This window comes from Aulonocara sp. 'chitande type north' Nkhata Bay, linkage group LG23 (genome assembly GCF_057382095.1).
Source record: "Aulonocara sp. 'chitande type north' Nkhata Bay isolate Kocher_YH1m ecotype deep benthic linkage group LG23, A_spYH_male_GT1.1, whole genome shotgun sequence".
NCBI lineage: Eukaryota > Metazoa > Chordata > Actinopteri > Cichliformes > Cichlidae > Aulonocara > Aulonocara sp. 'chitande type north' Nkhata Bay.
Window position 1 is genome coordinate 44,126,777 of NC_141365.1, and position 27,781 is coordinate 44,154,557.

The window sequence follows — 27,781 nt, forward strand, 5'->3', positions numbered from 1 at the left end:
TGGTTCAAACTGTTTGATCTGAGTTTGATTTTTATTGACTTGTTTTCTTGCTAAGATCTGAACTCTGTAAGTTTAAGTGAAGTCAGTGCAGCAGAATCAGAGAGAAGAGCTGAGAACAAACTGAGTTCATTCAGAGACAGAAAAAACTGGCTGATGATTGGCTGACCTGTCAGCGTTATGAGGCAGACACAATATCACAGAGGGATCAGCTGATCATATGGCTGTCAGAGAGAACTGATCAGTTATTGATGTTTGTGTTTGCAGAGGTCAGAGGTCACAGTCTCCAGTATCCAGCTGTGTGTCTGTGAGGAGTGACTGGTCCAAAAACACACCTCCAGTCTTCAGTGATGAACCTGCAGCAACAGTGAACTTCAGTCATGGAGCTCAGCTGACCATGTAAGAGAGCTGCTGACTCATTTACGGGTGTTTGAAATTCTGTGACCACTTTGTAATTTTAGTTTATATTTTAAAAGTGTTTTTATTTGTAGTTGCCTGTATTTTTATTACACTGTGTGTAACGTGGTGGTTTGTGCTGTTTGGGATCGTTTTGGTGTATTTGTGTCAGAACATCAGATAAATGATTTCATCACATTTTAAAAGAAAGTATCAGGATAATAATCTGAACTGAGTCATCAGAAATAGAAAGATGGTCTCAACAGGCCACTGAGCTGATCTCCAAAGAAATGCAGAAGATTGAAGAGTCCGAGGCTGTTTATTTGTCACAGGCATCGTCATACACGTACAACACAGTGAAATGTGCTGAGCTGCTCCTGTGACTGGACAAAACATTAGAAACAATCATTAAATGAAATAATGAAACATTGTGCAGATGTAATGTTAAAGTGCTTTGTGCCACATTAGCACAGCATGTACTGACAGAGCAGTGCAAGCAGAACAAAGCAAATGAGCAAAGTGATGTAAACAGAGTAACTGAACAGAGTGAGCAGAGTAATATCAGCAGTAATGAAGCAGCAGGATCAGTGTAGCAGCGTGTGACGTCATAATGAATCAGGTATGATCTGAAATATGACAGTGAGACAAGAACATGATGTAAGGTCCTGTTTAAACCCTGATGGTGATGCTATGAGGGGAGCATGTTCTGATTTAGGACTTGGATGGTCTGAGGATAGAAGCTCCTCTCTGTTTGTGTCCTGATGGTGCAGAAGCTTCTGCCTGATTGTAGAAGGAGCTGAAGCCAGCATCATCCCAGAGGTGAAGCTCCTCTGTGTGCAGACCTGAGGTCAGATTCCTCCAGGCTGATGTTCAGGATCTACAGAAACGTGTGGTTGTAGTTATTGCTGCACTGTGTGCTGACAGCAGATACTCAGAACAAAGCGCTGCACACGTGTTCTTTACAAACATCTGTACATATAAAATATGGATCATGGCAGTGAATGAACACGTTTCTGTCATTTGTTTCATTGGCTTCTTTTTTCTGCCTGTGTTCATGTGATTAATGTCTAACACATAAACAGGTTTGTAATCAAACATCACATCATCAGGGAGGCATCATGAAACAAAGTTACTGCTGGAGGCTGAACTCAATTTGGTGGCAATGTTCAAAAATATCACTCAGATCATTTCAAAGCTTTTAGTTCTTCTTCTTCACTTCTGTAAAATAATAGAAAGAAAATCAGAACCCAGAAGTTCACTTCCTGATGACTGAACTCTTTCAAAATAAAGCTGAAAGCTCTGAATGTGACACCGCTGCTCCACCACAGTTTTTAGAGGAGGTCAAAGGTCAGTTGAAAGTGATGGATCCCAAACTTCCAGTACATCCAGTGAAGGACATAATCAGCTCTGTGATGAAGGCTTTTACTGTGGAGTTTGTAGGCTGATCACTCTGTGTTTAATAAGACAGGCAGGAACAGCAAAGGAAACTTGGATTCTGAACTCAAACACAAGTTTCTCCACTTTGACTTTTCTCTGTGACCATCAGAGCTTCTGCACAGTGTCATCAAATCTGGATGTTTGTCACTGACAGTCAATGATTTTAGTGATAAAGAAATGTGTTCACAGAGGGAGGAAGAGGAAGAGGAGTGGTGTCTGTGAGGAGGAGCAGCTGTCCTGCTGTGCTTTGTGTCAGGACGTCCTGAAGGATCCAGTCTCTACCAGCTGTGGACACTGGTTCTGCAGACAGTGCATCTCCTCATACTGGGACCAGTCTGCTTCATCAGGAGACTGGTCCTGTCCCCAGTGTGGAGAAAGATCCAGAAGCAGAGCTGGACTGCAGACAGCCAGTCAGAGCAGCTGTGTACAAAGTAAGACTGAACATCTGTCTGCTGATGGACTCATTTCTGAAAACTGGACTTCTTGTTGTTGTTCAGACATTGAAGAGTTTTCTTTCTGTTTTTCTTTCTTTCAGCAGATGTTGGTCTGCAGGAGGTTTTAGATGAACATAAGATCAGTCTGAGGAGGAGATGTGAACGTGTGACTGAAGGAAGTGATGAAACAGGAAGTAGAACCCTCCTCAACAGGATCTACACTGAGCTCTACATCACAGAGGGACAGAGTGAAGAGGTTCATAGCCAACATGAGGTGAGGCAGCTGGAGACAGCTTCCAAGATGGACGCCCTCCATGACACTCCAATCAGGTGCCAGGACATCTTTAAAGCCTTACCTGACCAACAGAGACCCATCAGAGTGGTTCTGACCAACGGCGTGGCTGGTGTTGGAAAAACCTTCTCAGTGCAGAAGTTCACTCTGGACTGGGCAGAGGGCTTGGAGAACCAACATGTCAGTGTGGTGGTTCTGCTTTCATTCAGGGAGCTGAACCTGATCAGAGAGGAGCAGTACAGTCTTCTGGAGCTGCTCCATGTTTTCCATCCAACACTACAGAAGGTCACAGCAGAGAAGCTGGCTGTCTCTCAGCTTTTGTTCATCTTTGACGGCCTGGATGAAAGCAGACTTTCATTGGATTTCACCAACAGGAAGCTGCTGTCTGATGTCACACAGAAGTCATCAGTCAGCCAGCTGCTGACAAACCTCATCCAGGGGAATCTGCTTCCCTCGGCTCTCGTCTGGATAACTTCCCGACCTGCAGCAGCCAATCAGATCCCTCCTACATGTGTTGACAGGCTAACAGAAGTACGAGGCTTCACTGACGCCCAGAAGGAGGAGTACTTCAGGAGGAGATTCAGTGATGAAGAGCTGTCCAGCAGAATCATCTCCCACATGAAGACATCCAGGAGCCTCCACATCATGTGTAGAATCCCAGTCTTCTGCTGGATCACTGCTACAGTTCTGGAGCACATGTTGACTACAGAGCAGAGAGGAGAGCTGCCCAAGACCCTGACTGACATGTACTCACACTTCCTGCTGGTTCAGACAAAGAGGAAGAAGAACAAGTACCACGAGGGACATGAGACGAGTCCACAGGAGCTGACGGAGGCTGACAGGGAAGTTCTTCTGAAGCTGGGGAGGCTGGCGTTTGAACATCTGGAGAAAGGAAACATCATGTTCTACCAAGAAGACCTGGAGCAGTGTGGTCTGGATGTGACAGAGGCCTCGGTGTACTCAGGAGTTTGTACAGAGATCTTCAAAAGTGAGTGTGTGATCTTCCAGAAACCAGTCTACTGCTTTGTTCATCTGAGCATCCAGGAGTTTCTGGCTGCAGTCTACATGTTCCACTGTTTCACCAAAAGGAAGTCAGAGGTGGTGAAGGACTTCCTGGGAAAAAAATACAAAGAGTCATCTCTGGATGACTTCCTTAAACGAGCCATGGAGAAATCCCTCCAGAGTAAAAATGGCCACCTGGACCTGTTTGTCCGCTTCCTTCATGGCCTCTGTCTGGAGTCCAACCAGAGACTCTTAGGAGGTCTGCTGGGTCAGACAGAGAACAGTCCAGAAACCATCCAGAGAGTCATCAAGAACCTGAAGAATAACAAGAAGTTTAATTCCTGTCCTGACAGAAACATCAACATCTTCCACTGTCTGATGGAGATGAACGACCTCTCAGTACATCAGGAGATCCAAGAGTTCCTGAAGTCAAAGAAAAGGTCAAAGGACCTCTCTATGATCCACTGCTCAGCTCTGGCCTTCATGCTGCAGATGTCAGAGGAGGTTCTGGATGAGTTTGACCTGCAGAAGTACAAAGCTTCAAAGGAGGGACGACTGAGACTGATTCCAGCTGTGAGGAACTGCAGAAAGGCTCGGTGAGTCCAGATGTGATCATTAACATCATTGATCAGTGTCGGTTAATAGTTTAATCTTTAAATTAAAAACACAGTCCTTGGTTATAAAGTGCTTTACAAACACCAACATTACGGCTAACAGCTGGATTCTCCTGTTTCAGTGCAGCTAGCCAAACAACAAAGAGCCACTTGCTGCTAAAGACAGAGTGAAAGTGGACGGTATATCCTCCATTCTTCATGTAAAACACATGCAATGAATTGTAATGCACCATCTGTGTTTACCTTCATGCAGTTTTCTCTTTATGGTAGACTTGGATATTTAAATGTTTACCTCCTGGAGAGTCTTGTTCACTTGATTAGTTTTTGTGAAGGGGATTCTCCTCACCCCGTCTCCAAGGGAGACACCAGCTACCCTTCAGAGAAAATTTATTTGCCCCACTTGTAACCACGATCTGGTTCTTCCCGTCACTGCCCACAGCTCGTGACCATAGGTGAGGGCAGGGACGTAGATCGACCGGTAAATTTAGAGCTTTGCTGTCACGCTGAGCTCTCTCTCTTCACCACGACAGACCGGTACAGCGTCCACCTCACTGTTACCGCAGCAACAGTCTGTCTGTTGATTCCTGCTCCCCTCCCCCTTCTTTACACGACCCTGAGACTCCTCCACCTGGGGCAGGAACGTCTCTGAGCCAGAGTGGGCACTCCACCCTTTCCCAGCTGAGGACCATGGCCTCAGATGCTGATCCTCATTCACACGGCTTCACACTCTGCTGAGAACAGCTCCACTGTGAGCTGCAGGCCATCACCTGATGAAGCCAACAGAACCACATCCTCTGTGAAAACAGAGACCAGACTCTGGCTGTATCCCAATTCAGGGTCTGCAGCCTTAAAGGACGCATTTTAAGGCCGATTACATCACAGCGACGGGACGAAGGTCGCTGCTCGAAATGCGGCCCTCAAATGCGTCCTTAATTTCGCTGAATTTTAAGGACGTGGCGGTGTAGACTTCATATAGTATACTACTATACTATACACTATTATTAGTGTAGTCTACTATTATACTGTACATATCTGTTTTTAACAGGGAATCTTGATCCTGTTACATTTGACTTCTGTTGAGCTTCTTGAATTGTCACCTTCAGTTCCTTTCATTTAGTCTTCCAGTGTCTTTGGTTTAAATGTATTTACCCTGATAACTGCATATGAAACAGTTCACCTCTTTTCACTCACTATTATCTGTTTGCCATAAAAGTGTTGGTGATGTGTTGGGAGAATCATTATTTTCAGTCTCTTCTTATAAACATAGTGAGGCAAAGATGTGGGTCGTGGTCCCTGATAATCAGACGTGTCTGTGTTCTGTTACATGTGACGTTAGAGAGGTTTTAGTGGAGATAAAAACAGGACCAACATCACTCGTGACTGCTTTCCTGTCTTCAGTGTGTTTACTGTTGGAGCTCGTCCTCCTGTTGCATCTGTCACAGCTGTTACGCTCCTCTGTGACTCCTCCTCTGTCTGCTGTGACACTGCAGGAGTTTTTGGTCATGGCGTGTGAATAACTGCCGAGGTCGGCTAGGACGACGCCACCACTCGTTGTCAGACCCTGTCACGCTGTCTGTTTTCATCTTTAGCCGAGGTTATTAAGTACTTCAAAATGAAACCAGTCTCTGTTTTCAGTCTCCGCCCTCTTTTGCAGCTTTGAGCCAGGTTGTAACACCTGTTAAAGTCACCACCTGTTGTGACCGGGGAGTGAGATGAGTGTGAGAAAGATGAAAACAACGTCTCATTCTGACTAGTTACTGGGAACTGATGTGTGATGATGCAATAACAAAGATGACTGTTTCTATGATTTTCTGTTTTATTAATTGTTTTTATTGATGATAAGGACAGGCAGAGGAGATTGGATGGATTTACTTCGTTTTATTCTTTTGCACTGAAATGGAGTCCAGTGTACAGTCCTTGGCGTTGCACATTTTAATATGTTTTAGCTGAGACTGTAGTGGGCACTCTTTAAATGTCGGGTCAGTTTGTCACGTTAGAGCCTATTTGTGCCTGTTAGTGCTGACGATGACTTTAGACCGAGCTGACTGAGGGGTCTAAGCTCATGATGCCACCAGCAACACCCGGGTCATGCTGCAGAGTTTTCAAACCCCGCTGACACTCGACATAATTTACTCAGGTTATATCAGGTGATCTAAGAAAGGCCGCTTAGAAAGAAAAGCGAGTGCACTGCTTTAAGTGTCTTGAAGATGTTTAATCCGAACATTCAGCTTCTTCACTTCTAAAACCAAAAAGTGGAGAGTCCCAGATTTTAATCCTAGTGGGAGTGTCCCTTAAGAGGGTCGCTGACCAACTATTGATCATGTGGCTCATCACATGAGCCAAGCTGTGAAAAAGGGTGTGGGTGATTATCAGCAGAGGTTTCGAGAGATGAAACGTCTTCAAGAAACTTAAAGAAGTCACTTTTCTTTCCAGGCTCCTTAGATTACCATGACTGTATGATGAGAACCTACACAGACATATCAGGTGAAGGTTTCAGTGTTTTGGTTCAGTTTAATGTAAAAATGGAGATGAAACACATATAAAGGCTGGTTTACACCACTGAGCCCTGCTCTAAAACACTGACACAGATCTGTCTGTGAAGCTGGCTTTAACAAATAAGAGCTTCAAGTTTTAAAAACATGTTTAGCGCCAAACTGTCCACTTTACTGTCTGTAGCAGGAAGTGGCTGTTTGGCACTGAAACGGGAGAATCCAGCTGTTAGCCGTGATGTTGTGTTTGTAAAGCTCTTCATAAACGAGGACTGTGGAGGAGGAGAGCCTGTGTGAGTCAGGTGGTTCACCGGCCGAGTGTATCAGCGGCAGAAACAGCTGTTTCAGCAGCGCCGTTTTATGCAGTAAAATAATCTTTCTGTTCCCAAACACATCCACACAGTTTACAACATAACAGCCCACTACATGCACATCTCACCACAAACATGCATAAACCTGAACATAAAATATGTCCTGTACCTGTGTGATCTCTTTAAGTAACTCACAGAATATCAACACTAACGCCACAAGTTTGTTGGTATTTTAACATTTTAACCATTGATTTTGAATTAAAACCAACAGTTAAAATATTTTTACACCTGAGGAAAGAGCAGCAGAAATATTAAGACAGATAAATCATTCTGTCTTCAGTCTCCATGAACAGCATCAACATCCTCTGGTGAAATTTCTCTTTCCTCCTTAAAATATATTAAATGTCAGTTTAATTCCAGATTAATGGTTAAAACATGTATGTCACATATGAACATCAGGAAATAAAGAAAAGTGACTGATTCAGTTCCATATATGCTCCAGGGAGACGTTAAGGTTCATTGAAATTGTTCAGTTATTAAAGTTTAATCTGAGCCGAGCTGACTTCCTCAGGAACAAATAAACACCGAGATAAACTTCACCTTACAGATATAATCTAAATGAATCATATCCAATCTCAGAGAGTTGACAGTCAGCTGTGTGCTGGGAGACATGTCTGTCTGCAGTGTACGAGCTCTGACCGCTCCCCAAAAATGTCGGAGTGAATATATGAATATTAAAAGTGTAGCTGGTGACACAGAAACAGAGGATTTAAGAAGTTTAAGTGTAGGTCGGGTCCACACATGTCCAAACACCTGTGCGTAGGCCTGCTTGTTACTCAGAAACGCACACTAATAAAATGGCCATAAGGCCAAAGCAATGGTTTTGACTGGTGTTGACCCCGCCCCCACCCTGAGTGTGGATGCTGAGAGAAGGGCCAGCTGTGAATATGAGGCTGTGGGAGCAGATGGAGAGAGAGTATGTCGGGGTATCCCAGTACAAACTTTACTGGGGTCAGAAATTAGACAGACTCCAGTTCCTTTGTTTGATTTATCTAGTTTGATGTTAGGAAAGAGATTCATGAGATGGAAAAACCTCCCAGTCTACTGAGATTCAGAAATGATTTGTACACATGGAAACTCCCTGAGTGGGAACAAAGAGTGTCCTGTCAGGAAGAGCATTTGGAATATGGATGTTGAGGATGTGACAGTGCCTGAAATCCTGCTGCTGTTCTGAACCATAGTTTCTGATCTGAAGGTCAAACAGAGTCATGATGGTTGTTTCTATTTGTTCCTTTTTAGTTTAGTTCCCCTGAAATCAGATGTGATATCAGCAGCTCTGAGTTCATTCATCATTATTGTCCAGTGATGAGATTTCTGCTCCATTTGGTGACAGTCAGCAGATTTTTCCTGAGTGTGGACGTGAACAGTCGTACCTGACAGCAGCAGGTAGCAAACAGAAATCATCTTTCCAGCTGGAACTCTTCACTGAGCTGAGCTCATTCAAAATGTTCTGGATTCAAGACAGGAAACAGTCCAAGTGTGTGTCTTCACTCTGACTCTGGATCAGATCTCAGTGACAGACTGTGGACATTATGGAAGCCTAAATGTGACACCATCTTCCTCCTTCATCTGCAGATTAAAGCCAAACAAAGATTCTCATTAAAAGTCTGCAGGTCTGAGAGAGACTCAATCGTTGTGTCATGTCAAACACAGTAAGAGGAGCTGAAGCACAGATGTGAAGAGCAGATGTTCATCAGATTATGACCTCACTCTGTTTTGTCTTCATATACATTCAGTCTGTGTTTATAATGCAGACTTTCTGCTTTTATAATAACACATTTTATATTTTCTATAATCACAGACTGGCTGACTGTGGACTCTCAGAGACTCACTGTGAAGTTGTGGCCTCGGCCCTGAAGTCCATCCCCTCCCATCTGACAGAACTGGACATGAGTAACAACAAGCTGCAGGATTCAGCAGTGAAGCTTCTGTGTGCTGGACTGGAGAGTCCAAACTGTCGACTGGAGACTCTGAGGTGAGTTCACCGACTGCAGCTGTTGTTGTTTTTCTATATTTCAGGCTGCAGAGACTTTGAGCTTGTGTGGAAACAGACAGAGAAAAGAAAGACATGAATGTCAAAGCTAATAAAGGTGAAGTTAGGAGCTGTGATGATGTTCATGTATCAGAAGCTGATCTGGCTGCTACAGAGATGACCCACACAGCTGCTGTGGTGAGGTTTGTGTTAAAGCAGAGGAACACAGGCCCAAACATGACAGCAAAGCAGGTTTCAGGCTCTGTGAGAGGATTTCAAACAGAAGCTGGAGAAGAGAAAGGACTACAGAAAGAAGGCAGCTGAGACCAGTCCAAGTGTTTCCATGGAGCCCAGTCTAACATTCCTTTATACACTAACGTACAGAAGTGAACGGGAAAATGAATCCATAGTTTCAAATGTAGAAATAGTTCTCAGTTCATTTACAGAGTTTAATACAGTTCATGAGGAAATGTTCAGTTCGATTCAATTCGATTGGAATCTGGGAAATTTTGCCTCAGACAGAAATATTATAATTCAGTACATTTACATATTTTTGTGTCTATAAAAGGGAAGCTGGCACTTTCGAGACTTTATCAAATGTGTGAGCATCACAGCAGAGGCCTTTGTGTCAACGTAGCTGAAGATAAAACACAGAAAAACATGAAGGTGATTTTCCTGTTCTGGGATTTTATAGAAATATTCTGCAGTAGATCAAAAACGAAAGAAAACCATGAATCAACACATGAACATTACCTGATGCTGCTGAAGTGAAGCAGAGCAAAGTTACAGTGTTTTTATTAAAGACACAACTGAGCGTTTTGCAATTTGCATAATTTTAAAAAGTTTAAATTTGTTCAGTATTGAACGGCAGAAATTAGGTTTTCTTTTCGAAAGCAAGTAAAAGGAAAAAAACAGCAGCCGACAGCGCTGTAAACAACGGTAGACTTGTGCGTAACAAGCAAGCGAATAATGCAGAAAACAGATTTTAAACAGGAAACTGTTCTTGAAGTACAGAGAGAGAGAGAGAGAGAGAGAGAGCTGTGCATGAAGTGTGATTTTATTGTGGTGGAAGCAAAACAGCAAAAGTCAGAGTGAGTTCATGACGATGTTTATGTGAAGCGTAGTTTGGATCTTCTTTTGCTGCTGGTTCAGTCAATATTGTTTGTAGAGAGATAAAACTAACAGCTTCAGAATCGAGCGCAAAAAGGACGTAAACACAAAGCGTGGACCCGCCAAAACATCAGAATCGGCGAGCTGTCGGCTTTCAGCCCCGACCGTGTCTGTGCCGTCAGTGAGAAAGGCGACATCTCACTGATTCTGATGTGTCGGCGGGTCCGAGCTTTGTGTTTACATCTCTGTGCAGAATCCGTGTTCCTGCTCTCATTCACTGTTTCAGCTGTTTGGTGGTTGTTAAAGTTTTGTGAGGTTTAACCTGAGATTCTGACATTTCGGGCAAAATAAATTAATATTAAAAAATTGATTCAGGATTTTAATTAATCAATATCACGTTATCCAAGCTAGAATCGATTTTAATCGATGAATCGATTATTAAAACCCACTCCTAATTCAAAGCACTGAAGCATCGACTTGTTCCATTATCCAACAATGAAAACAGGAAACACAGACAGCTGGCCTTCAAAGTAAAAGCTGCTCCTTTTGAAACATGTTGGTGGTAAAATGTAAGAAGAGCTGAAGCACATAAATGATCTACGTGCCAAAATATTAAACACAGTTGATATATTTGTGTGAGTGTTGTGATTCAGGTGTAGATGTAATAATGTACATATAGCAGAGTTTCCTCTTCTAGATCAGCTGATCAGAGTCGGGCCAATCAGCTCTGAGCATGCTCAGTCTGAGTTATGGAGCCACATACTATGATTCACCATGGCAACGGCATGAGCAGAGGCTCCGTGTGAATCCAGAGGAGCAGGAACATGAATGATGACAGTAGATGTTTGTGTGAAAGTGCTGGAAGCAAATGAGTGTGTGATGTTCTTTCAGTGTTGCACTTTGTAGACGCTCCCTGAGCACTGGTCTCACAGCCAGCTGCACATAGAGACCAGTGTTGTTAGTCCAGGTCAGAAGATGACTTGTTGGAATGAAAATGAGCTTGTAGTTTGTCTGCTTTAATAATGTGACTGGAAAAAGGTGTTGGACTTCAAATATGTCCATTTCTGTCACACTTCACCTTTAAAAGTGAAGCCATGTGGTTCCTGGAAGGAAAAACACGACTTTTTCAAGTCTTTGTCCTGTTTTTATGAGAAATGTACGACTTTAATGTGAAACATTCAGAGTTTTTTCTCTTGTTGTGTTTGTTTGAAGCTGCTTCCTGTTGGCTTCAGCTGTTTGGAGTTTCCATTTTCTAAACTTCTACATTCTGAACCTTCTTCAGCTCTGAACAGATGATGAAACACTGAATGATTTCAAGCACTTTGTCTAATAAACTTACATCTTTCATTCTTTATACAGATTGAAGAGCTGTGGTTTGGAAGGAAAAACACGACTTTTTCAAGTCTTTGTCCTGTTTTTATGAGACATGTACGACTTTAATGTTCTTTTTTTTTTTTAACTCAATTTTTATTATAATTTACAACATTGCAACTTGTACTTGTCAATGTTCACAAGTAGGACAGTTACAGGAACTGCAATGCAGAAATCTAGATTAAAATAAGAACTGCAATTAGGAAGCACAAAACAAAACTGGGAAGCAAAACAAAACCCAAGCAAGCAAACAAACAAACAGACAACAACATAACAAAAAGAAAACAAAACAAAAACTTTATGTAATATTAAATAACTTGTGACAAACTTAGCCGTAAATGGACAAAACGAAACAGACCTATGCTAAATTATTGAAACAGTAAAGCATGTATGGGTCGCCAACGCTCAGTAAACAATTCTCTCTGAATCCGCAGAGCAGATGTTATTTCCTCCATCTGGTAAATTTCTCTTGCTTTATCAATCCACATATTATATGAAGGTGGGTCAAGATTCAGCCATTTAATAGTGATACACTTTAGTGCTGCTGTAAGATTCTTAAGAGATACGTTTTATTGTTTCCCGCAAAACCCTTTGGTAAGACTCCTAAAATGGCTAACTGTTGGTCTTTTGTTAATGGTTGTTGGAAAACTGTACTGAGAACTTTAAATATGTCATTCCAAAGTGAGCAGATTTTTGGGCATGACCAGAATATATGTGAGTGGGTTCCTAAAGAAGTACCACAATTTCGCCAGCAGGTGTCAGGATTTGCAGGCTTCATTTTGGCAATTATCTCTGGGGTTCTAAAATATCTCATGACCACCTTCCATTTAAATTCTCTCCACAGCCCAGAATTAGTCACCAGATGGGCTTCACCGAACACCTCTTCCCAGGTGTCCTCTGAGATTTGAGTGCCAGTCTCAGCTTCCCACCTTGCCTTAATATCCAAAGTTGCATTTGTATTGAAACTCATAAATGCGTTATAAAAATGAGTGATTAATTTTGGGGAGGAATTACTTTGAAATGTTTTTAGAAATATTTCCTCAATGGCTGAGGGCTCCAAAACTTGCCTCCATTCTTTATGTTTTGTCAAAAAGCTTCTTAGCTGCAGAAATCTAAAAAAGTCAGAAGAAGGAAGCCGAAACTGACCTCAACTGTTCAAATGAGCTCAGGTGCCCATTCCTCACAACATGACAAAGTTGATGAAGCCCGCTATGTGACCATGCTCTGAAGCCAGAGTCTTCCACAATAGGAGAAAAACCCTGCAGGGAGGAGAGGCTTGATAGAATTAAACATTTCTTTTGGAAGACCAAATGATTGTTTGATTCTACGCCAAATCTTTAGTGTGACCCTCGTCCGTTCCCCCATATGCACATTTTTAATTGAAATGTTAGAACAAAGCAGGGATTCCAATGATCTTTCGCACATTGTCTTCTCAATGTTTAGCCACTGAGTTTCAGACAAATCCCGCACCCATACAGTCAGGGGTCTCATCTGAGCTGCCCAGAAATAATATTTCAGGTTTGGAACAGCCAATCCCCCCTGCAGGTTTGACAGTTTTAATGTTTGGAACTTGATCATCCCTCATGTGTATTTAGTCTCTGTGTTTCATGTCTCTGTGTCGCATCGTCTGTGTTCCCACCCTCCATATTTTCATGCCCAGTCTTTTGTATTCTTAGCCATAGCTTTCTGTGTCTTCATGATTTATTATAGTATTAGTTCCCCAGTTTAGTTCTCTTCACTGTGATTCTGCCTTGTTTGATGTATTCAGCCGAAATAAAGGCTCGCTTTTCGTTCAAAACTCAGTTTCATGTCTGCGCCAGTGTCTGCGCCTGAGTCCTCCACACACTCTCCATACGGTCAGCCACTGTGACCGTGACACTAAACTACATGCTGTGTGCAGCCACTCTCCTGAGCCTGTATTATATACACAGCGGTTACAATGACAAACTGAATACAATCTCATATCTACAAAACAGGCTGAGTCAAAGTTGCAGCTACGCTTATGAACATGGAGAAAAAACAGGCGAGTTATCAGCTCACCAGCTACGACTAAGAACAGCTAACCAACTATCCTTGAGATCTACAATGACCAGGGAATAAGGTCTACAGACAACCAAACTATCCTTGAGATCCACAATGATTTCAATAAGGTGTTTGATATTCCCTCCTTGGGAGAAGATGCGATCGCTAGTCTGGAGGAACCTGTCTCTAATGTTGGAATTGAAACGGCCGTACGGAGCATGCAGTCTGGAAAATCTGCTGCCCCGACGGGTATCCATCTGATTTTTTCATAAAGTTTTCTGACCGACTGAATTCACTGTTAAAATCAACTTTTGAAGAATCCTTCCTCTCACAGTCGTTGCCTCCAACAATGCATCAAGCAGTGATGTGTTTAATTGTAAAACAGGAAAAAGACCATTTAGATTGTCGTTCATGTCGTTTAATATCTTTGTTCAACACAGACACCAAGATCCTGGCTCAAGTGTTGGCCCGTCGCTTACACAAGTATTTGTCCTCCATTATTTCACCAGACGGGCTTTATTAGGCACTCTTTTTTGAACATTAGAGCTCTATTAAATATCATTTATACCCATGTTAAAGGTGATACATTGGAAACTGTAATTTGGCTTGATGCAGAAAAGGCGTTGGATCGGGTGAGATTGGATTTTTTTTTTTTATACGCTTAAAAAATGTGTCTTTAATTTTGTATCTTGGATAAAAGTATTGTATTGCTCCCCTCTAACAGCCGTCCGGACTAACAATAATCTGCCCTCCAGGACAGGGATGCCCTCTGTCTCCTTTTTGCCATTGAACCGCTAGCTGTTGCTCTGAGACAATGTGTTGGTGTTGAGGGAAAACATGGAGGGGGTATCGAACATGAAGTCTCTCTTTATGCCGACGACATGATTTTATTTATTTCCAACCCATCGAACAGCCTCCACAAACTTTTGGATAGACTTACAATAATAATAATAATAATAAGTTTTATTTATAGGCACCTTTAAGAGCCTCAAGGTCACCTTAATGCATACTTAAGGAATTTGGGACAATTTCTGGATATAAAGTGAATTTTGGGAAGAGCGAGGCAAAGTCTATCTGTACGACAACTGGGGAGTTTTGTGTATTTTAGCCCCTTTTAAACCCAGCTATAACAAGTTTAAGTACTCGGGCATCTGGGTGACAAGAAAACCACAAAGACTTGTATAAAACTATCTTCCTTTATTGTCGAACCTTAAAGAGGATTTTGGAAAATGTGAGTTTTGCCTCTTTATATTTATGGTGGGGATGCAGAACAAGGAGCAAAGATGAATGTGATGCTGAATCAGCAGAAGACTTGGACTCATTTGATTCCAGCTTTGATATCATTGATTTCAATATGTCCATTTCTGTCACACTTCACCTTTAAAAGTGAAGCCATGTGGTTCCTGGAAGGAAAAACACGACTTTTTCAAGTCTTTGTCCTGTTTTTATGAGAAATGTACGACTTTAATGTGAAACATTCAGAGTTTTTTCTCTTGTTGTGTTTGTTTGAAGCTGCTTCCTGTTGGCTTCAGCTGTTTGGAGTTTCCATTTTCTAAACTTCTACATTCTGAACCTTCTTCAGCTCTGAACAGATGATGAAACACTGAATGATTTCAAGCACTTTGTCTAATAAACTTACATCTTTCATTCTTTATACAGATTGAAGAGCTGTGATTTGTCAGAGATCAGCTGTGATTATCTGGCAGCAGCACTGAAGTCCAACCCCTCCCATCTGAGACAGCTGGACCTGAGTAATGACTCCTTCTCTTTCAATAAGAACAAGCTGCAGGATCCAGGAGTGAAACATCTGTGTGGTTTCCTGGAGAGTCCACGATGTCGATTTGAAACTCTGAGGTCAGTCAGCATGTTTTAGTTGTGCTGAGATGAATATGATGTGAAAGTTGTGCTGACACTAAACTGCAGACATCAGGCTGATATTATACTGATCCACACTGAGGATCTTCATGGTAAAGTCTGTTTTCTTCTTCTCTGGTTTAGTCCATTGACTGCAGCAGAACAATGTTCACATTTCAAACAGTGATACTCAACGTATGGCCCGCGGCCCACACGCGGCCTGCCCACCTTTCCTGATTCAGAGAGAGGGGACCCTGATTAACTGTGTAGCTTCTTCCTCACAGTTCTAAGTATCAGACACAACAATGAATAATCCACAGCTGACTGTCTTTAGCAGGTCAAAGGTCACGGCACACAGCAGACAGTCAGAAATATTCTAACTCTGATCATTTATCAGTTGTGACACTGTGAGACTTGATCAGAGGTGTGATCATCACAGCAGAGGCCTTTGTGTCAAAGTCACTGAGGATCAAACAGAAACACATGAAGCAGATTTTCCTCTTCTGGCTTTTTATAGCAGATAACCTTCAAAATATTCTGCAGTCGATCAAAAACTGAAGCAAACCATGAAGCAACATGTGAACATGAGCTGATGCTGCTGAAGTGAAGCAAAGTTACAGAGGTTTGATTACAGACACAGCTGAGAGTTTGTAATCTGTCATCATTTTAAAAAGTTTCCATGGAACAGCAGAAATGAGGCTTTACTGTCAGAGGCCGACAGCACTGAACACAACAGCAGACTGGTGGCTAATAAACAGTGAATGATGCAGAAACAGATGTTTGAAGCTGTTCTTGGAGTACACTGAGAGAGAGAGAGCTGTGCAGGCAGGAACAGCCAAAGTCAGAGAGAATTCATGAGCATATTGATCAAACGTGAAGCAGAGTTTGGATCTTCTTTTGCTGCTGCTTCACTCAGTTTTGGTTGGAGACAGATGAAACCTGCAGCTTCAGGATCTGTGAGCTGTCCACTTTCAGCCCCGACGGCGTGTCCGTGTACGTGCCGTCGAGTGAACGATCCACGCTCTGTGTTTCCATCTTTGTGTGTTTAGCTGCTCTCATTTACTGTTTTAGCTGTTTGCTGCTTGTTGAAATAGTTTGTGAGCTTTAACCTGAGATTCTGGCAAAATACATTTATATTAAACATCGATTCAGGATTGAATGAATCAACATCGTTTTATTCAAATTAAAACCATTTAAATGGGAACATGAATTTTTTACAGCCGCCTCTAATGCTGGGTAATGTCAGCTGGTCCATGTGCAGCTGGCTGTGAGGCTCAGGGAGCGTCTACAAAGTGCAACACTGAAAGAACATCATCCATAAATATTGAGTAAGAACTGGACTCTCATACAGCGAGACTCAAATGCCTTTAAACATCAGCTTATCCTGCTGATCCAAGTCCAACACTGAGTTTGTAAAAACATGTTTGTCAATCATTTTGTTTGGTTTCTGAGGAAAATGATTCAATAAGTTGCTGCTAATACACAACATTTCATCAGATTTCCTCATAACCCTCTTTTGTCTGACCATTTGATCCCATTTGAATTTGCAATAAAGGATCCACAGAGTTTGGTGACAATAATGACAGTAGATGTTTGTGTGAAAGTGCTGGAAGCAAATGAGTGTGTGATGTTCTTTCAGTGTTGCACTTTGTAGACGCTCCCTGAGCACTGGTCTCACAGCCAGCTGCACATAGAGACCAGTGTTGTTAGTCCAGGTCAGAAGATGACTTGTTGGAATGAAAATGAGCTTGTAGTTTGTCTGCTTTAATAATGTGACTGGAAAAAGGTGTTGGACTTCAAATATGTCCATTTCTGTCACACTTCACCTTTAAAAGTGAAGCCATGTGGTTCCTGGAAGGAAAAACACGACTTTTTCAAGTCTTTGTCCTGTTTTTATGAGAAATGTTCGACTTTAATGTGAAACATTCAGAGTTTTTTCTCTTGTTGTGTTTGTTTGAAGCTGCTTCCTGTTGGCTTCAGCTGTTTGGAGTTTCCATTTTCTAAACTTCTACATTCTGAACCTTCTTCAGCTCTGAACAGATGATGAAACACTGAATGATTTCAAGCACTTTGTCTAATAAACTTACATCTTTCATTCTTTATACAGATTGAAGAGCTGTGGTTTGTCAGAGATCAGCTGTGATTATCTGGCAGCAGCACTGAAGTCCAACCCCTCCCATCTGAGAGAGCTGGACCTGAGAAACAACGACAAGCTGCAGGATCCAGGAGTGAAGCATCTGTGTGGTTTCCTGGAGAGTCCAGGATGTAAACTTGAAACTCTGAGGTCAGTCAGCATGTTTTAGTTGTGCTGAGATGAATATGATGTGAAAGTTGTGCTGACACTAAACTGCAGACATCAGGCTGATATTATACTGATCCACACTGAGGATCTTCATGGTAAAGTCTGTTTTCTTCTTCTCTGGTTTAGTCCATTGACTGCAGCAGAACAATGTTCACATTTCAAACAGTGATACTCAACGTATGGCCCGCGGCCCACACGCGGCCTGCCCACCTTTACTGATTCAGAGAGCTGTGTTTGTGTGGGCGGGGCTCAGACAGCTCCGCCCACTCAGTTTGTTCCCTCCTGATTCATCGGCATGTGTTCTGCTTCACACTGCTCACCTCCACCAAAGACTTCACAAACATCTTCTTTCTTTGAGTCCAGTTTGTCCCACAAACACTTCCAAATCTCCTCCTCTGAGATTCTGCAGCTTCTTGCAGTGTGACTCAGCTGACTTCTGACAGACCACAGACTGGCACAGCATCCACATGTGTCTCCTTTCAAACAGGCTCTTGATGTTTCCTCCCACATCATTCTGGCCTCTCAGTCTCCTTTGTTCTCCAGCTCTGTAGCTCCATCTGATGAAGCTTCAGTTTTCCATGTTGGTAACAGTAAACTACAGCCTCTGCTGTCAGCTGGGTAACTAAACAGAGCTGCAGCACGTCTCTGCGGTGGTGCTACATCCAGCCTGCAGACGGCCGTCTACATGTTGTAGTGGTTTACACTCACACGACGTGCGGCGAAGTTGATGGAGTAAAGGTTAGAGTGAAAGAAGCTGAGGATGGGCTGTCAATGTGGAGCGATGAGGTGACCACCCTGCAGTCTACAGTAGAGAGTATGAAGGAGGAGCTGTCTGACCTGAAGGATAAATGTGATGAAGGCAGGAAGCGGAGAGCTAACATCCACATCATAGGGATCCCAGAGGGCCTGGACTCGAGCTCCTCCACGGCCGTATCCGTGCTACTACGTGAAGTGCTGGGTATGGATAAAGACGTTATTGTCGACCGCTCACACAGGAGCCCTATCCTGAGAAAGCCAGCTGGTAACCCGCACGCCGTCATAGCCGAGCGTCACTACTACCAGGATTGTGTGGCTACGCCGTGCCAGGGCCCAAGCCCCGCTTGAGTTTAACGGACAACCTATTGCAATATTACGACTGGGCGATATGACCCAAAGTTCATATCTCGATATTCTTTAGCTGGGTGGCGATATACGATATATATCTCGATATTTTTAAAGCCAGAAAGTTCGAACAAAAAGAGAGTTCTTAGTCAAAGCTGTGTCCCAAATCTCACACAGGCACATTTATTAACATACAGCGTAGATGTACATGAAACAGTTACTCAGGAATAAATGATCAGCATTTATTAAATAATAATGCTCCATAAATAAAAGAAAACAATGTTGTTTTTGTGCATAACAAAAAGCTCACAATCGTGCAGTCAAAATGTAAACAGACGCTGAGCATAATAACAAGCAGCTGCTCTGTTCCCAGGTTCTCCTGCGTGACTGACAGCCTGGAGTTTGAAATCCTCTTTGTAACCGAGTCAGGAGTGGACAAACATCTTGAGAAAGTTGAGGGTAAACAGGAATGTTTCCTCTGGATGAGTCCGACTCTACCAGAGGAAAAGGGGAAAGATGCAGAGAAGACAGCGCGAATGTAACAGGTGCCATTTATGGTCCTTATACACACTCAATACAGTAATATTACGTTGAAGCAGAGTACGTATCACTCCGCGAGGCTCCTCGTAGCTGTAATGCTCCAACAATCCATCAAGCGGTGCGGCCTCGTAGCTGAGCAAAGTCGTACCAAAACATCTTTTGAAAGGTTTCTGAGCGCCGTGTAGCACATAAAATCGGTTCGAGGTCAGTAAGCACAACCAGAATTCATCCATAAGGCGCACTGTCGATTTATGAGAAAATTACAGGATTTTAAGTGCAGAAAATATAGTTTATGGTTTTCCTTTGATCTTAGCAAATATCTACGCCTCTAATTGGGACGATCACAGATTTTTCACTAATGTCTTTGCGCGGCTCCCCAATATGTCATCACACAATATCATCTTTGAGGGAGACCTAAACTGCTCATTATCTGCTATGGACCACAGTTCACACAAAAGTACACTTAGTCCAAAGTCAGCATGCGTCATTCAGAGCTTTCTTGATAATTATGGGCTGGCTGATGTATGGAGATTTCATAATCCTGCTTCACGTCAATACTCTTTTTTTTTCTAATGTCCATAAAACATATATTTGTATAGAAAAACGTCTCCCTTTCGTTACAGAATGTGATTATAAGACTCTGGTGATTTCTCCTCTTGTTTTTTCAATGTGTATTCCTGATGCCTGCTCCAACTATCAGCCATGGAGATTCAACTCAGTGTTGTTAGCAGATGAAGAGTTTGTCAGTTACAAAAGGTCTCAAAGACATTTTTTTTCTATCAATCAGACCCCAGAGATGTCATCATCAGTCATTTGGGAATCTCGAAAAGCATCTGAGAGGCCAAATAATTTCATTTTGTGCCAAACAGAATAGAATAGAATAGAATTAGAATAGAATTCAACTTTATTGTCATTGCACATGCACAGGTACAGGGCAACGAAATGCAGTTTGCATCCATCCAGAAGTGCTTTAGTGATATAGATATATTACAATATATATTAGCAATAATATAGATATGTGAGTATATTACAGAAATGGGTCTATTATGGTATGTTATAATGTACACGGTATGAAGTATGTTGTGAATATTCTATAACTATAAGTATGTACAGGCTGTAGTGAGTACGAGCTATGTACAGAATATGAACAGGATATAAATATGAAAAACTATACAGAATATGAAATAAATAACTTTACAGAAATCTGAGATATACAGCTATACAGAAATGGGAACTATGCAAGTTGTAAACAGTTGTAGGATTAAAGATTATCGAATGTACAGAATGATTATTTACACAGAGCTATACAGTAGTGCAGTTAAGATAAGTGAGGGTGTAGATAGTTTCTACAGAGGCTATATAAAGTGCTGGTGGTTGTGAGTGGTGGTTCAGTCCATGTTATTATTGTGTTTGAGGGTACAGTTGTCCATTGTGGGTGTGTGTATGTTCAGTCCATGAGTTTAACGTGGGTCAGATGTCAGGAGGCAGAGTTCAGGAGTCTGACAGCTGTGGGGAAGAAGCTGTTCCGGTACCTGGTGGTCTTAGTCCGGAGGCTCCTGTGGCGCCTCCCAGAGGGCAGGAGGGTGAAGAGTTACTGGACGTTAATATTTTTCTCTTTTTTCAGTGCAAAACAAACTAACAGTACACATGATGCTGGCAAGTTACAATGTCAGTGTCTTTTATAGATAGCATGTCTAGCATCATAGTTTTATAGATCACGTAGTCAGGGTAAAAACTCCATCTCTGATTATTATTGTACATGACTGTGACATGCAGTGGCCTCAGCATCATGATGAAGGCGACCGGAGGAGATAGTTTGGTAGACATCGATGTTTTGCCGATGAAGGCTCATGTAGCGGTCCTCTTTGTCCTAAACAACAATTTACACTGTCATTTACATTTAATTAAAGTGCAGCTTAAAAACAGACATAATGCACTGCAGCCTCGGCACAATTAAGTGTAAAACAGAACTATGGAAAACTCACAAACATCTGGCGAGTTTCAGATCCTGTTAAGTTAGTTAGACCTGATCTGTTTTCTCTGTTAGGATAAAAACATCAGAGGTCATGGGGTGAAAAATACCTCAAAAACAAGACTAGCTATGTCTACAACTAATGTGTGGTGTTTGAAAAGAACCTATGAGATACTTTGAACACCACAGTGGCTGCTGTATGCAGTAATGTGCTCAAGTGATTTCAAAGGGTCATTTCATGAGTTTAAGTGCGTCAGTAAAAGTTTTCACCTGCGAGGATTTCTCCTCAGGCTGTAACCACAGGTTATCACAGCCACACTGATGAGTGAAGCAGCAGCAGAAATGATGGGAACTGTAGCCATGAACTTCATGCCAGAAGAATCTCCATCGTCTGTTGAATGTTGCCACACACACAAAAAAACTTCATTTTGAAAACATGAAAAGTCACGAAATTTGCATTAACCTGTTATATTAAAGTGGAAAACATGTTTATCTTTTCATTACATTAGAGTTACAATTGCATCATTCAAACATTTCACTGATGAAATAACACCAAAGTTGTGATTGGACAGTGTGAGGTAGACTATAGTGAAAGCAGGAAGACTTGCACCCTCCTTATTTCACCTCTTGTGTCTACACTGAAACTTTTACTATGTCTAAAATAGAAGTGCATAAAAGTGGAAGGACAGTAGAAGGTAAACCACCAACATTGTTTAAGCCAGACTGATCTCTCTGTTTATCTGGATGGACATTGTGTTCAAATTATGATGAGATGTTTGTTCAAAAACAAAACTAGTCTGATACAAAGAGTCATGTTTGCCACAGTTTATTGTGTTTGTATTGTATTAAATCTGAGAGCCTGAGTTGGAGTATTATGACTGAATGGTCTCCATTACTGGGAAACAACTATCCAGTGTGAAAAGATGGATGTTTATTATAATATATGAATATTATTATATTAGTATGTCACCTAAAGTTTTATATACTTTAAAATGTTTCATAGAGCTTTATTATCCACTCCCACAGTTCCTGTGCTTCTTGCTGAGCGTGTCTTGCTGTCGTGTTGATGGTTCACTGAGATGATAGTCTGGTAGGAATCACTCGATGGCTGCTGAAGGTTTGTATAGGGCTGATCTGGCTCATCGTCATCCTTTAGAAAAGTGAAATATTTTAGGTATTAATCAAGTTCAACCCGGTCTACCCACACACTCTATTGATCTTTAAATCTCTCCATCTGTTGCCTGGATTATTTAATGTTTCTGCTCATTTCTGTAAGAGCTTCTTCACAAAATAAAGGACACTGAAGTTGGCACTAATAGTATTATAACACTAATCTGTAATTATCTATATAAGTAGTTAACATCCTAAAACATAAATGTACATGTTTTATGTTTACTGGCAAACTTTTAACTAGCTGCTGTAGATCGTAGCAATAAATTGCTCACCAAACCGTTGGGATTTTCAGGTACAGACACTCCAGATGTTCCTGACCTTAAGCAGCCACGTTGAAAGGATGTCAGCATTAGTGTAACACTATTCACATTCAAACAGAGAAAAATCAAGTAAGAACATCTACATTTATATTATCTTCTCTCTTAATAATGATAATTATTTTTGGAAGGATAAAAAGTGTTCATTCTAGACATGATGTTTAACATACAGCGAATTCTCATTTATTGAAATGTGATGTTTCCGTTTACTTTCTCTACATCTATATCATCTTTGAATTACTGCAGCAAAAATAGTCTCACCCATTACTTTTCCTCCAGTAGATAAATCCCACGATAACTCCAGTTATAAAGATGATCACAACACCGGGCAGATAAACGGAAAAAGATTTGTCTGCTGAAGTGTGGGCCTCGTTTGTGTCTAAATCATTGAAAAGATGCATTTGTCAGTAAAATCATTTACTTTCATTTCCTGGAAATCAAAACACAAATCAAACACAGTTTACGTCTACTGAAACTCTGAGTGAAGTAATGAAACCCCAGTTTTATAACCACAGAGCTTTAAATATTGTCACTGTGCTCTTTTCTTTTGTCTTCTTCTTCTTCTTTTGCATCTTTTCTGAATATTACTATGAACTGAAATTGGTCCAACTACTTATATACATTCACTGGCCACTTTATGAGGTATACTTGTTCAGGGTGTAACACAAATATTTCAGTGTTCATTTCATTTGTCAATCACATGTCAGCTTCATCTTCCTGGTTAAATAAAGGTTAATAAAATAATAAAATGTCAGCAAATCAATGCTCAAACAGAGCAACATGGCACATGTTACTGGTCCCAGTGCTTCACAAACTGCTGATCTGCTGGGATTTTCCCACACAATCATCTCTGTTCACAGACAATGGTCTGAAAAATAGAAAATATCCAGTGAGCTGTGATTCTCTGGGTAAAAATGCTGTTTACACATCAAACCTTGAGGCAGAGCGGACCACACTGGATATCACTGCTGTCCTCTAACAACAGCAAGCTGAGGCTACAGTTTGCAAGTCTGGACAACAGAAGACTAAAAAAACGATGCCTTGCCCGATGAGTTGATTTCTAACAGTTCAGACTGCTGGTGGTGTAATGCTCTGTGGGGGATTTTCTTTGCAAACTTTGGACCCTGTAGTGACCACTGAGCATCATTTAAACACCACAGCCTGCCTGAAGGTTGTTGCTGACCACATTCATGTCTTTATGCCCAAAAAATACCCATCGTCTGATGGCTGCTTCCAGCAGGATACCACACCATGTCACGGCGCTCAAATCATGTACGGCCTGCGCAGTCACCAGATCTCAATCCAGCAGAGCACCTTTGGGATGTGGTGGAACAGAAAGTTTGCTTCAAGTAAGAGCAGCTGACGAATCTGCAGCAACTGTGTGATGATGTAATTTCAATATGTCTTGAGAATCTTTGAGGAATGTTTTTAGCGCCTTGTTGTGCCACAAAAAATGAAGACATGTTTGATGGCTGAAGGTGGTCCAACTCGGTTCAAAGATGTACCTGATAAATGAGTCAGTGAGAGTATTTAAACTGCTGTCAGTGAAAATAAGAAGAAAAGAAATGAACAAATTACAAGAATAAAAAACACATAAGCAGGTCAATACAATGCTAACACAGTGCTGAATAACTGTGTCAGATAAAGAAACCAAAATGCATTTACCTTCCACAGTGACACTGATATGGACAATATATGTCCCTTCAGTGTTTGTACACTCACAGGTGAAGTTCCCACTATCAGCTGGTGTTAAACTGGTCAGCTCCAGAAAGGCAGTCTGATTTTCTTTTGTTATTGAGAACCTGGGGTCACATTCCTGAGTAACGTTCTCTCCGTGTCGATACAGCAGATGACACTCTCCTCCTGTGTCCCTCTGTCTTTTGATCTTACAGATAATCAAAACAATAGTAGTCTGACTTTCCTTGTTGCAAATCCGAGTGACATCGTGTTCTCTCCTGACTGTCTTCACAACAGTCTCTGTAAACAGGGACAGCAAAATACGGTAAATACAAGATTCAGCCTGTGTCAGAGAGGACTTTAGTTTCTATATTTTGTGAATGTTAAACCATCTTTTTAATCCCATAATAATGTGTTTAGTTTAAACTAAAAGCAAGGAGGTTATAAATTTAAAAATATTAATAATGCATAATGAAAATAGTTTCCTTGTATTACCTTCAGCATCATGGGACACAGCTAGTGGTAACAGCAAAATCAAGCAAAGTTTTGATACGTCCATGCTTGTTAACATGTCTGTGAGCCACCGACAGTGAAGAGGAAGATGTGCGGAAAGAAACAAGCTGAAGCTTTCCTGGCTAAGCAGACGTCAGACTGTTGCCCTTCACGGGGCAAGTGTGAAATGATGTAAAAAGGAAGTGTACTGACAGGACTTTCATATTAAAAGGCTGTAAAGTTGAAACACTGTGCGAGCTCCCACACAAAAAGAAAACAAGCTAATTTTTCTTTATCACAGAGGAATTATTACACTGCTAACTGTCATGTTCGCTGAAACTGAAGGATGGATAATATTGTAAAAGTAACAACAAAACTACCATTTATCATAACATTATAAGCATTTTAAACTAAAATAGCGTGTGTTATGGTTCAAAATATTGGGGATGGAGACAAGAGGAAAAACCACAATAACAACACGGGTCCGGTCGGGTTGAGTCAAACGATGATTTTAATGAACACACGCGTGGGAGATGGACACTGATGCAGACAGCCTCAGATCTCAAAATGGTGGAGCATTGCTCAAACTCTTATAGCCTCTGGTGCCTCCACCTTATCATAAAAAGCCTAAACATTCACATGCTTTCTCTCACACAGCGCCTAAGCTACGACCTTGGCTCCCCGTCTATCTGCTCCTGCTGAGATGGGGCAGAAAACTCCAGTATATTCTGTTCTCTTCTAATCAGACAAATAAGACAATAACTTTCTGCGAACAGTATTTCTTATAACTCAGCAGTATAATGCATCATAAAACAATATCATTCATTCACGACAAGTCAGCAGTTTAATGTAATGCAAATCAGTTTAACTAATGAAATAGTTATCAGCTTCTTCTAATTCAGGAGAATAATGCCAACTAAAACTACATAATAATTCACCATCTTTAATTAGGGGTCTAACATGGCATAAAATAATATTATAATCTAATAATTCCCCCTGATGAGCTCATTAGAATAATGAGCTCACCAACACCCCATAATCCAGTGTGGCTGGGTTCATCTCTTCTCACTCCTGAGGTCCTTTGTCCCCCTGAGGGGCGAACCATATGTGGGATGACCTCTATGTTTGCACAGTTCAGATGCAAGACAAACTATTATTCCAACAATAGCAGGTACAGATGACACTCCCCAGGTCTCCCACAGCTTTATTTGGTGCTACCTTATACCCTCCAGACGTACTCAGACTAGAACCTCTGTCCAAGTAGCTTTTAGCCTTTTATGTTATTGCTGCAGCTACCAGTGTCGTCCAGTTGGGTGATCCTCTGCTCTTCATTCTTCAACCTCAGGGGTTAGACAACCCTTCAGTCGTGGCACAGATCAGGGGATTATTCTGCCCCGATTTCAAACAACGATCTGTGTATCCTCCAGAAAAAGGAACAGGAAGGTGTCCCCCTTTTTGCACAAGAGCCTCTCGAACTTCGTTGGTCTGGTGTTCCCGGATTTCCGCCAACCCCTTCATGGTTATTGCTGTGTTTATGGGATCCATCCTTTTGTGGTGACTAGCTGGAGCCCAAACGCCATGACCCTTGGACCCAGTTGGTGTCTTGGCAGTCACTGTGTCTGTCTCTGCTGCGGAGGATCCTCGTATATCTGTGACCTCGTCTGGTGTCTGTTCCTTTCTCTGTAAGAGACAGAAAACCAAAACACCTCTCTTCCTAACCCTAATAATCTAATGTTGTTATCTACTGACCTTCTAGTGATTCAGAATTGGTTTAAAAACATTCAGAATGTTCCAGGGACTTATTCTAATCATATCCTATGTGTGTGTAAGCGTGTTTGCATTTAGCCCTCTGCACTCAAAGTCAATACCTGCAATATATCAGTCCGGACCATCACGCCGAACGAAGCTTATGACCTTCAAAAGACCAAGTGCCAACTCGTTATAAGCACATTTGCAAGGTGTGTCTGAACATTATTGAAACCCCTCTTATTAACAAAAGACAAAGAAATTAACAAATCTTCTAAACGCTATTCAGTTCATTTCAATGATTGATGCTTACACATGGAAATAATGATTTATGCTTCTTACTGATTCTCTACAAAAGACCAGAAACTTCTCGGGCCGCTATTAGCTTAAGTTTTACCATTCCTAAGGTATTAAAGACACAAATGAAGTTATAAAATGTTCAAATAATCCTTGTTTGATGTTAAAGCTCAACTTCCCCCCCCCCCTTTTTTTTTTTGACACATCCCCATGTGTCAAATCAACGGAGCTAGAACATTAAAAGAAAAAGTTAGGCAGCTACAAGGTTTCCCAGATCGTTAAGGTGATCCGCGTGTAACGTTCTGACTCAGGTATTTAATATTTTAATAAATGTCGTTTAATTAACTGCCACTATTTAAACTAACCTTAAAGACATAATTGAAGAAAAGATCACAAAAAATAACATGATATCAGTGTTTTGTAAGCGCGTGCGGCCTTCTATGCTCGAAGCCTTTTCCCTCAATAGATCAGTCAGACATTCGCGCTGACTGTAGCTTTTAACCCTTATTAACTTGAGCACAACTCTACAATGAGCAACAAGTTGCAATATGTATGAAAATGATCATGGTTACACCTGCAATAAAAATTATATCATTATCCTAACACCTGTAAATAGAAGATTCATCAGAGGTTATAACCATCACAGGAACACAGATGTTAGTATAAGGTCAAAAGCTTCAATATATGATCATCGATGCAATGCTTGTTGCATGATTCTCATACAATAATAATGCTGATATTAAAATAACAGTAAAACACCCCCTTTTATCCCGTTTCGCTTGACACATAAACGTTTATAAATG

At 41.4% G+C, this 27,781-nt stretch overlaps 2 protein-coding genes across 3 annotated transcripts in view; one reads left to right on the top strand and one right to left on the bottom strand.

The window, feature by feature from the left end:
* Positions 1-1,003: 1,003 nt before the first annotated feature.
* Positions 1,004-27,781, top strand: part of LOC147302712 (NACHT, LRR and PYD domains-containing protein 12-like) — a 172,991-nt gene continuing 146,213 nt past the window's right edge. The window contains exons 1-6 of the mRNA XM_086283591.1: positions 1,004-1,012; positions 2,165-2,261; positions 2,366-4,154; positions 8,834-9,007; positions 15,167-15,361; positions 17,469-17,645. Of these exons, the coding sequence (XP_086139717.1) occupies positions 1,004-1,012; positions 2,165-2,261; positions 2,366-4,154; positions 8,834-9,007; positions 15,167-15,361; positions 17,469-17,645 (2,441 nt within the window). The remainder of the gene's footprint in view (positions 1,013-2,164; positions 2,262-2,365; positions 4,155-8,833; positions 9,008-15,166; positions 15,362-17,468; positions 17,646-27,781) is intronic.
* On the bottom strand, positions 22,274-25,014 carry LOC147302713 (uncharacterized). Of its 2 annotated transcripts, none has more exons than XM_086284337.1 (5): positions 24,939-25,014; positions 24,432-24,743; positions 23,029-23,145; positions 22,722-22,780; positions 22,274-22,426 (listed from the first exon to the last, which is right to left on the bottom strand). In XM_086284337.1, the coding sequence occupies exons 1-5, from the start codon at positions 25,012-25,014 to the stop codon at positions 22,274-22,276; spliced, it is 717 nt and encodes a 238-aa protein (XP_086140463.1). The 2 variants fall into 2 exon arrangements, with proteins under 2 accessions (XP_086140463.1, XP_086140464.1); XM_086284338.1 differs by having other exon boundaries at positions 22,722-22,767; positions 23,028-23,145.